At 50.2% G+C, this 11,175-nt stretch overlaps 1 protein-coding gene across 1 annotated transcript in view; it reads left to right on the top strand.

Annotated features, from left to right (window-relative positions):
• LRP4 (LDL receptor related protein 4) overlaps positions 1-11,175 on the top strand; it is a 109,774-nt gene that overhangs the window by 79,422 nt on the left and 19,177 nt on the right. Inside the window, exons 9-20 of the mRNA XM_029911406.1 lie at positions 1,744-1,869; positions 2,346-2,480; positions 2,674-2,799; positions 3,737-3,967; positions 4,219-4,375; positions 4,973-5,190; positions 5,582-5,758; positions 6,849-6,971; positions 7,753-7,961; positions 8,670-8,751; positions 9,404-9,509; positions 10,647-10,848. Coding sequence (XP_029767266.1) covers positions 1,744-1,869; positions 2,346-2,480; positions 2,674-2,799; positions 3,737-3,967; positions 4,219-4,375; positions 4,973-5,190; positions 5,582-5,758; positions 6,849-6,971; positions 7,753-7,961; positions 8,670-8,751; positions 9,404-9,509; positions 10,647-10,848 — 1,892 coding nt within the window. The remainder of the gene's footprint in view (positions 1-1,743; positions 1,870-2,345; positions 2,481-2,673; positions 2,800-3,736; positions 3,968-4,218; positions 4,376-4,972; positions 5,191-5,581; positions 5,759-6,848; positions 6,972-7,752; positions 7,962-8,669; positions 8,752-9,403; positions 9,510-10,646; positions 10,849-11,175) is intronic.

Here is an 11,175-nt window from a genome sequence, read left to right as displayed (position 1 = left end):
TCTCACTCTCAGCTCCTTGTGCCTCTTGCTCCCAGCTCCTCACACTCACACCACAAACTGAAGTGAGCTCCTTTTAAAACCCAGGTGCCCTGATTAGCCTGCCTTAATTGATTCTAGCAGCTTCTTCTTAATTGGCTCCAGGTGTCCTAATTAGCCTGCCTGCCTTAACTGGTTCTAGCAGGTTCCTGATTACTCTAGTGCAGCCCCTGCTCTGGTCACTCAGGGAACAGAAACTACTCATCCAGTGACCAGTATATTTGCCCTTTACCAGACTCCTGTACCCCACTGGTCTGGGTCTGTCACAACACACACTGTAAAATGTCTGAGGATTTGTCTGGCCAGGAATGTTACCTAATGTTCAGCGACTTATAGTAAAGTTGACATTTAAGAGTCCAAAACTGGTGCTGAAATTTGGCTCAGTGGAGAATTAGTCTTACCAGCTATGAAAAAAACTTAGGACACAAGCACCTTCTAGACATGTAATTGCCAGTGCGACAAAACTGATCAGTTGGTGTTGCTTTAGTCTGTCTAGTCAGCTATTTGAAATCACAAATCCAGAAATAATATGGCATCTTTCTGTCAGTTATAATGAACAAGTTTCAGATGTCAAAATGGCTCATTTAAACTGTGGCTCTGCTCTGAAAAGCGACTCTGTAAATATATTGTTGGATTCCAGGTTTGTGTCTCTATCTGGACCTTGTATTGGTGCCCATCACCATAGTCTCTTGATTTTTTTTCTTCTCACACATCACTTGTAATAAAGGTTCTGGAGGCCAAATTATTTCATCAGTACATCTGTAGAGCCCCATTGCCTTTCATGGTTTTGCACAGGTGTTACCATAACCAATTATGCTGATGATTTACAAGAAGGAATCGGTTCCAGCTCCCTCCCTCTGAGCTGGGTTGGTTCTGCAAGGCTAACTGGAGTAAACAGCAGTCACAACATATTTTAGTAACTTGGCTCATCAGATCTGCCTCTGATGATTAAGATGATCCCATTTTATATAGTGCTCTTTTATAGTAAAAATTAATTTCAGATAATAAAAGGAGAAAGGAAGGTCCTGGATAAAACTGCACAGCGTCTCCCTGCCATCAGCAGAAACTGAAGTGTGTGGCTCACTTGTGAAATCCTCTTTCCACAGATGACTTTTCAAGGCTTTGTGTAAACCCTAGTCCAAATCCATCAAAGAGCTTTCCATCTAGAACAGGGTAAAACTGTTTTTGACAAACGTAAGATTGCATTAGGGTGACATCTCACATGATTAAAGTGGGAGGAAAGCGTGCAGGCTAGCTCTTCGGACACATGTTGAGAAGGGGCCCAGGACGCTTGTGGAATCTGGCACTAACAGGAATTAAACCATGATCTTGCACTCAATCTGAGAGAAATAAAATATCTGGACTTCTTCATAGAGTAATACTTGGCACAGTCTGGAGGGGACTCTGAGGTCCTCTGAAGCAACACAAGGGAGGAGGCAGTAGTGGGGAGTGTAAAGTGAACCTAAGCTGCTTTCCCAGGATCCACAGAAACATAAAACAATAGGTTCAATCTAATTCCAAAAGAGAAGACTGTAATGAATGTGATGGAGATGCAGTAACATAGCACAGCCAAGGGGTAAGGGGACTATGCACTCCTCTTTTCTTCTTTCTGCCGTGGGACTTGCTGTCCTGTGCAGCAAACCTCTGCTGAGCTGATCTTGTTTGAATCCTAGTTCTGGGTATGTGACTTCCCTTCTGCCCCCACAGGGAGTCCCCAGTGTGCCCCTGACCAGTTCCTTTGTGGGAACGGGCGCTGTATTGGCCAGAGGAAGCTGTGCAACGGTGTGAACGACTGTGGAGATGGCAGCGACGAGAGTCCCCACCAAAACTGCCGTAAGTCTCCCCATTCCCAGCGCCTCATGGTTGAGCTGGGTAAGGTGGGGGTCAACCCCCGTGATGTTATTGAGAGCCATGTGCCTAGGGAAAGCGATCCTAGTGATCTTAATAGGAGTTATGAGGAAGAGACCCCAGCAATGGTCTCGGGGGTGATTGATGTGCAGGCTTAGAGGAGGGAGTGGGGGGAGCAATAGGAAGATCAATCCTGTGCTGTCAAACAGATGAATGTTTTTTCAGAGAGTGAATCCCAAAGGTTCCTGCTCCATCTGTCAATGCACAGATCTTGGGAGGAGTTGTTACCCTTTGTCTGAGTGGAATGTTGCTGCCACCTAAGGGGATGCAGCCTTCTGCAGGACGTGTCTCCTCCCTTCAGGGTTAGCCTTTTCCACAAGCCTGCTGCTGTCTAACAGCTGTGCATAATAGCAGCTGCCTTGTCTCATCTCTGTTCTCTTTACACGATGCTGCCCCTACAGGTCCACGGACAGGTGAGGAGAACTGCAATCTTAACAATGGGGGCTGTGCCCAGAAGTGCCAGATGGTGCGAGGGACGGTGCAGTGCACCTGCCACACAGGTTACAGGCTGCTGGAGGACGGCCGATCATGTCAAGGTGAGCAGGCAGGGTCAGTCATTCCATCTCTCCTCACTGCAGCAATAAGGTACTTGCAGCTGGAGGTCTATGACAGGTATGGAAGTTGGAATACGGACATAGAGACAGAGCAGCAGGGAGATGTGGACAGCTCCTGGTAGGGGTGGGATCTTGGTGACCTAAATTGTAACTTTGTTCCCTTGCCCTTTTGTAGATGTGAATGAATGTGCTGAGGAGGGTTACTGCAGCCAGGGCTGCACCAACAGTGAGGGTGGCTTCCAGTGCTGGTGTGAGCAAGGCTATGAGCTTCGCCCGGACAAGCGCAGCTGCAAAGCTTTGGGTAAGAAGGAACTATCAGCTCTAGAGTGTGTGCATGCGTGTGCATACTCTGGTAACTCAGTTCAGTAATTCTTTGTTAACCTGGCTAGGTGGATAGGTCCTACCAATATGTAAGAGAGGTAGGGCTCTCAAGTCTGTGTCAGAGATGGTATGATCTGCCTAGGACAGAGATTCACCCTCCGGGTTTACTGCCCAGTGGTTGGTAGCTGTGTAGTGCCACAACTCTCTCTCCGCTAGAGTCAAGCCCAGCTCCTCTCCTTCTGGCTCTCTTGTGTCCCAGACCCTGCAGCAGAAAGAATTTCTCTGTCATGCTGGTTGCACAGTCGCTCCTCTATGGGTTTGGATTGTGCTTTGTAACCAGAAATAGAAACAGACTCATGATCACTGATTCTGTATTGGCAAGACTCTGCTTTATGTTTGCATATTTCATTCTCTGAGTGTGGACACCGTGTGCTTTTAAAGACACACATTGTTTTCGCCTTAGCTTGATTCCTTAGCTCCCCTAATGTAGCATAGCTCAGCAAGTGCTGTTGTACACCTACTTACAAGACAAAACCAAAAAAAGAAACAAAAAAGGCAGCCCCTCTCTGCTAAGCTTGCTCTGGCTGTCTAGGACTGACTGTAACTGTTGTCTCACCTGTCCTTTCAGACTGCAAGCTGTGTTGTAGAGGGGGAGGGCGGAGTACACCATATGCTTGTGATGTCAGGTGCTTGTGTCTGGGGGAATGGCTGATGGGGCTGATGTGAGACGCTCAGGCAGGGGATGGGGTTGATCAGCTCTTGGTGAGCATTTGCAAAGTGCTTCAAAGCTGCCCATCCCAGTGTCATTAGTGGGAACACTCACCTTGTCTCCTCTTCCCAGTCCTTTACACCCATCAGTTGGCTCAGGGAGTGACCATGTCAGGTTCTCCTCATGCTCTCTTCTGTGTGTCCCTCAGGGCCAGAGCCAGTGCTGCTCTTTGCCAATCGGATTGACATCCGGCAGGTGCTGCCTCACCGCTCGGAGTACACCTTGCTCCTGAACAACCTGGAGAATGCCATTGCCCTTGATTTCCACCACAGCAAGGAGCTAGTGTTCTGGTCTGATGTCACACTGGACCGCATCATGAGGGCCAACCTCAATGGCAGCAACGTAGAGGAGGTGGTGTCCACAGGGCTGGAGAGCCCAGGTGTGTGGCCAGCAATCAGGGCAAAGGCATGGGAAGTTGACCAGACCACACAATGTGGGAGTGGAGGAAGAGAGAGACAGCTGGGATGTGTCCCTTGTGTATGGCTCTCCTTGAATGGGGATGGTGGAGGGTACTCTCCTCCTGGAGTTTGAGGCTTGGCCTGAGGGATTGAAGGAGAAGAGGAATTGTTCCTAGCAGCATAATCTGCCCTTCTTGGTTTTGGTCTGTGATTAATTCTTCCCCTTGGCTAGGTGGACTTGCCATTGACTGGATCCATGACAAGCTGTACTGGACAGACTCTGGGACGTCTCGGATTGAAGTGGCAAATCTGGATGGCACGCACAGAAAGGTGCTTCTGTGGGAGAACCTGGAGAAACCACGAGCAATTGCGCTCCACCCCATGGAGGGGTGAGTGGGGGCATGGGGCTCCACTAACTCCTCTATTGGGGGAACCCTCCAAATCAGTGCTTAATTTGTGCCAGGGCTGACACCGACACCTCTAGGCTTGGAAGTTCATAGCCCTGGCATCTCTGGGCTTGTCGCGTCAGTTATGAGAGTAAAAAAATTGCTTGAGCCCTGGCACCTAATTGGTTGAGCCCCGGCACCTCTTTCTTTACAAATTAAGTACTGTTCCAAATACATGGGACTGAGCAGTGAGGGCCCTATCCTTGATCTAGACTTCTCCTTGTTTCCTGGCCCAGGGCCTCCTCTGTGCACACAGTATTGCCTTTGATCACAGGGTTAGGGAGCCTTACGAAGCAGGAGGCTCCAGGCCAGGATGCATCCAGGGAAATGCTTGCCCTTTCCTTGGGTCACTGCAAATTGAATCCAAAGAGTGTTGCATGGCAGGCTGGGGCTGCTCTCGCTTCCCCTGTGACTGAGACCCAGTCCCATGGCTTGAGGTTACAGAGCCAGCTTGTTCTCTCCCTTGCTGTGAAGTGATGCCTGGTGCCATTCTTAGGGCCTCAATTTCCTAGCCTTCAGGCCTCTCCTTCCCTCCTCTAGCACCATCTACTGGACAGATTGGGGCAACACACCTCGCATTGAATACTCCAGCATGGATGGCTCCAATCGACGCATCATTGCTGATACGCACCTCTTCTGGCCCAACGGGCTGACCATTGACTATGCTGGGCACCGGATGTACTGGGTGGATGCCAAGCACCATGTCATTGAGAGGGCTGACTTGGATGGGCGGAACAGGAAGGCTGTTATCAGCCAAGGTGAGAACTAGGCTTCAGCTGTGGGGAGAGCTATGCTGCATCAGGAAAGATATAGCAGTACAGAGTGAGCTTTGGAGCAACCTGTATGAGGGCTGCTACATTTACTTTCCATTCCCCCAACTCCCCAAACACCACCATGGAGTGAGTCTGCCATACTTCTCCCATCCCTTGGGGACAGGCTCTGCTCCTCTCCTCCCAGCCCTTGAAGAGAAGCAAAGTTCTTTTTGGTGAACGCTGGATTTGGCTCTGCTGAGTCTGTTAGGGTCAGAGACCCCTGGGTGTGCAGGAGCGCCCCAGAGGGACAGGCTCAGGGGCTTTCTTCTGCTTTTCTGCTAGTCTGGCTCCTGGGGTCTGAATTAACCTGTATGTCTGTGCTGGACTCTTGCTGCAGGCCTCCCACACCCCTTTGCTATCACAGTGTTTGAGGATAGCCTGTACTGGACGGACTGGCACACCAAGAGCATCAATAGTGCCAACAAATTCACCGGCAAGAACCAGGAGATCATCCGCAACAAGCTCCACTTCCCCATGGACATCCACACACTGCACCCTCAGCGCCAGCCAGCAGGTAACTGCAGAGGGGGCAGGGAGATACATCTGCAGAGGGAAAGCCAACCAGCTGGGGACCTGTCACTGCCCAGCTTCTATGGCAGGGAGAGTCCAGGCCTGGGACTCAGGGATACTGTTCTATCTATTACTCACTATCTCCCCTGTGAGGCCCATGCACGACCCCAAGCTTACCTCTGCTACCAGAGTCCAGCACTAATTTCTCCATCCAGCAACTTTTGGTTTGATGTTTTTTCAAGGCTCTTTCTCCAGTTGTTGGATGGGTGTACCACAACCGCCCCTTCTCCTCCCCCCCTCTCTCCCCCGCTGGCACAGGGGGACAGTTGCTTTCTGATCGTGAATGTTTAGGGCAGTGATCCCCAAACTGTGAGGTGTACCCCCCTAGGGGAGTGCGGAGGAATGTTCGGGGGGGTGCAGTGGGGCCTGGGCCAGCCCCGCCCTGCTCCCAGCTCCACTCTGGCACCACCCCCAGCCACTGGCTCCTGATCACAGTTCCACTCCTGGCCACGGCGCAGTTCTGACCGCAGCCCTGCTCCTGGCCCCAGTTGCAGCTCCGACTGCGGCCTTGCTCCCGGCCACAGCTCTGCTCACGACGGAGGCCCACGGCTCCCAGCCTCAACCGCACCCCTGTTCCCGGCCGCAACCTCAGCTGCAGCACTGGCCCTGCTCCCAACCATGGCTCCCAGCCCTGACTATGGCTCCCAGCCCCAAGTGCAGCTCCTGGCGGGGGGATGTGTACCAGGAAAGGGGAGAATGCGACCAAAAAAGTTTGGGGACCACTAGTTTAGGGCTTGTCTACACACAAGTTATTCTGAAATAGTTACACCACTCTAAATTCACTCCCTACCTTATTCCAGAATAATTTTCCTATGTAGACAAGCCGTTTGTGCCCATGTCCCTGCGGGGCTGGTCTACGTGAATGGGAAGGAGGTCCAAATAGCTACCCCAAAGTAGAACATTTCCCAGCTCTTGCGTGTGCGCCTACGTGTCCCTCTCTGCCCTTCCCACCTGCCCTCACCCCTGCTATGTCTCTTGCTCTCTTTACTGGTTGCCTTATGCGTGGTTGTTTTTGTTTTTGGCTATTTGAGCAGGGAAAAACCGCTGTGGGGCCAACAATGGGGGCTGCACTCACCTGTGTTTGCCAAACAGCAAGGATTACACCTGTGCCTGCCCCACAGGCTTCCGCAAGACCAGCAGCCACACCTGTGCTCAGAGTAAGTGGGGTGGGATTGTAGCCTGCATGTCACAGTCCCAAATGCTCCCAGTCTCAGATGTGCTCACGCAGCCCCGCATCCCATGTGTAGAAGTGGATCAGAAATCTGCGTAAGCAGCAGCTGTGTCACTTCCAGGCACGGGGTGAGAGGGGTGCAGCAGAAAAAGCCTTTAGAGGAGGGTAGGGTAACATAAGAGGTCTACTGTAAGCTCATGTCATCCTTTTGCACCCCCCTACTGAGCACCAGATTGGTGCAAGATGTATGTTTGCTTTGCATATCCATTCCAGCCTGCTTACAGCTGAGGTAGTGCTTATGCCACAGTGTGTGTCCACAGCTGAATGGGTGTGTCACCTGGAAACTCCCACATGAACTGCACCCTTTGGCCTTTGTGAGCAATGAATAGCTTAATTCCAAGGACTGCAGGGGAGTTACTCCTGATTTACAGTGTGCTCAATTACAGGAGAATTAGCCCCCTTGTTTCCTGGAATCACAGATGATGGCAAAGCTACCTGCTGTAGGTCAGATCTGTGTTCCATGTAGGTTCCAGATCTGATGGGCTTGTTCCATGCAGCGTGATCTCTCCCAGCCCCAGGAAACAGATTCCCATTACTATATTCTCCTCCCCTCCCCCCCATTCCCAGCAGTGAGGGCCTGGCCTGTGAATCAGCATTGAGTGGTGTGTATGCAGTGGAGCTCCGATGTAACAGGAGAATTGTCTGTGTTTGTCACTATGTTGTTGAACTTAGAGAAATTAAAAGAAGACCTTTCGACCTTTGATCAGGTCTTGACAAGTTCCTGCTTTTTGCCCGAAGGATGGACATCCGTCGGATCAGCTTCGACACAGAAGACCTGTCAGATGATGTCATCCCCCTGGCTGATGTGCGCAGTGCTGTGGCTCTGGACTGGGACTCAAAGGATGACTATGTCTACTGGACAGATGTCAGCACCGACTCCATTAGCAGAGCAAAATGGGACGGATCAGGCCAGAAGGTACAATATTCTGTAGATGTGAGGTTACCGGGCCAAGCAGCTTCTGGGGATCTCAGCCTTCTGTGTTGTGAATCTGGCTTGAGGTTTCTGTATGAACCATAGGGGCTGTATCAGCCTTCTGGGGGTCTGCTACCCTGGTCCTGTCCATGCCCACATTAGTTTTGGCTCGTGTTAATCACTGGTGATCCAAGGTGAGCTCTTAGACCCTTGTGTGTGCTGTGTGTGCACCTCCTTGTCTGGGACTCCCTGCAGGTAGGGCAAGAGAGAACATTGATTTGTAAATACCCAGCTACGGCTTCGATTTTTCACAGGCAGAGTCTCAATAAAACACAAATGAACAAGGTTCTAAATCCCATTTTCCCTGGCTCAGCAGGAACTCTGAGCATGGCAGGGACTGTGCTTTCCCTTGAGTTACTTTCTGGGCATCCCCTTTGGCTCATGCTCAGGCTGCCATTGACAGAGCTCAAGAGTTTGACGGTTGGGGAATGAAATAAAGGTAGAAAATGGGGGTGTCCAAAAGCCATTCTTTAACTGACATGTTTGAATTCTGAAGTCCTCAACACTTTTTCTCATGTGGATTTTTCCTACTTGGATTTTGCTAGCCTGAGTTGTTTGTGTTGCTGGCAGTGGATAGGCGGAGAGCCAGGCTCAAGGACTTTTCTCAAGGGAGTTTCTTGTTTGCTGACCTTTGTTTTGGTTCTTGCTCAGGTTGTGGTGGATACCAGCTTGGAAAGCCCAGCTGGACTGGCTATCGATTGGGTCACCAACAAGCTGTATTGGACTGATGCAGGTACTGGGGTCTTATGCTCTCTACAGGGTGTAATCTTCTTCCCTGTTCATAAAAACTCAGTATTAGCTTGGCAGCCTGATCTGTTTCAGTTTTGTCTTTCTCCATTTGGCAAACATGGGTCCTCCTTCCCCATCTTTCTGATGAAGCAGGAACCAACTTGGCTTCCTGTGTTACTTCTACTGGGGCTCTAACCCCATTGCTGATGTCTGCAGGAATGTGTATGTCCGAGGACAACAGCTGCTTGCTGCAGAGGGCTCTCACTTGAGTTGTCCAACCACGTACCTCAGGACAGAATGGTTAGAATCTGGAGGATATTTCTGCCAGAGAATTAGAGTTCTGAGGTATGTCAGGAAGGTATCCCCCTAGACATCCTCTGGGGCTTAGCCAGATGCTTGTGATGGTCTGGTAGAGCACTTCCTCCCAGCTGCACTGGGTTTCAGCAGTTGCTGGGGTTGGGAAGTTGAACGTGAGAGTTCTCTGTTGAGTAAGTCTGTTCCGCACTCACTTCAGCCTCTCAGGTCAGGTGAGAGGATGGCAGGCAGGGAAACTGAATCACTGTATCAATGTTGGTTTCTTCTGTCTCCTGAGGTTCCAGAGGTCTTTGATCTTTCTCTCCTTCTCTCTCACCCCACCCCTCTCCTGATCTCTGTAGGAACAGACCGGATAGAGGTCTCCAACACAGATGGGGCCATGAGGACTGTAGTGATCTGGGAGAACCTAGATAGACCACGAGATATTGTGGTGGATCCTGTTGGAGGGTGAGAACTTCTTTCCTCTTGGGATTATGTGGCAATAAATTCTGTCTCTCTGAATTGTTTGGTTTTGATTCATTGTGCCATTGCCCTTATATCGGACACCTTGGGGCTTTAGAGAGACCCACACCTAGAAAGGCCTCCATAACAGGTCTACCAAGGTCTGAAAAGAAGAGCCTGACTTGTGGATGCTGATGGCATTGACAAGACAAGCAGCAGGCACTTCTAGAACAAGCAGCTCAGAGTGATAGCTGTTATTTTGGGCCTTATCTCACTCACACAATGTAAATCAGGAGTAACCCACTGACGTCCATATAGTTACACTAGTGTAAAATAAGTTTGAGAAGAGAATGAGGGCTTTTATTTATTTATATAGTGTGTTCTTCATTCCATGTTGATGCTGAGTTCTTGTGAGGGCCCTGCTGTCTGCTTGGCCATTAGGTTAATCTGAAGACAGAAGTGAATTACAGTGGCATATCACCAGCTAAATTAGTGCAAACATTTTTGGTCCCAAGTGAGCTGCAGAATCAATGGGCCCAGGAATATCATATCCAGTGAGCATGTCTCCAAGGTTTCATTCTCCCACAGAAAGAAAATCTCAAAATATCAGGTTTGTAGGAAGTGAATTGTAATAAAAGCTTCTGCCTTTGAGCCACAGGACCTTGCAGAGCCAAGCATCAGACTAGGTTGGGTGGCTGGGCACAAGCCCAGCAGCTCTTGCTTCCCAAGTGCTGGAAGGCTGGAATAAATCTGCACCGTTCTCTTCTTTGGTGTTTACTGGGAGGCTGAGGCAGAGCAGTTCTGCTTCCATCTCATGATTGCAGGGATTTGAAGACAGTTAAGAAATATCTTCTTAAGGCAACAATAAGCCAACTTGCTTCTGCATCCTCTTTCAGTCTTACCGTCTCTCTCCTCCTTGCCAGGTTCTTGGCAGAGGAGGGGCTATGAATTCTGGACCAGAACAATGTGTATAAAAAGGTGGCAGGGCCCTAGAGATGGAAGTACAGATCATGTTAGCCTGACACTGTTTCCCTCTGGCTGCTGAAGGCACCAAGACACTTGACTTCTCTGGCTAATGGTGAGCAGCTGTGGGAGCAGGAGTAGGAGTGCAGGTGCTCACTTCCCTTTGGGCCCTGTGTTCAGGTTCATGTACTGGACTGATTGGGGAGTCAGCCCGAAGATTGAGCGTGCCGGTATGGATGCCTCCAGCCGCCTGGTGATCATCTCCTCCAATCTGACTTGGCCCAACGGGCTGGCCATTGACTACGAGTCTCAGCGCCTGTATTGGGCGGATGCTGGCATGAAGACCATTGAGTATGCCAACCTGGATGGCAGTGAGAGAAAGGTAAGAGAACCAGGCCAGAGGGAAGGGGAGGCTGGGATGCTGAGTGCCTATCCTAGAGGACAAAGTGCTGGCAGGAAAGAATGGCATGGGTCAAATGGAAGTAAAGTTCCCAAATCAAGACATTTTCAGCTACTTGTACAGAGAGAAAAGAGCCCCCTTTATGAGTGCAAAGTATGTGGGCAGCCACCTCTCCCACACCAACCTTTCCCCCACCTTGATGCTACCAGGACATTTACATATTACCTTTGTTGTTCTCCAAGCCCCATCCATTCTAGGGAATGATTGGAGGTGTGGGTGGAAGCACCACCATGTGATTTCCTGAGGACT

This window comes from Terrapene carolina, unplaced genomic scaffold (assembly GCF_002925995.2).
Source record: "Terrapene carolina triunguis isolate 2854851 unplaced genomic scaffold, T_m_triunguis-2.0 Scaffold96, whole genome shotgun sequence".
Taxonomy (NCBI): Eukaryota; Metazoa; Chordata; order Testudines; family Emydidae; genus Terrapene; species Terrapene triunguis.
This window is presented reverse-complemented; position numbering and strand designations above follow the sequence as displayed.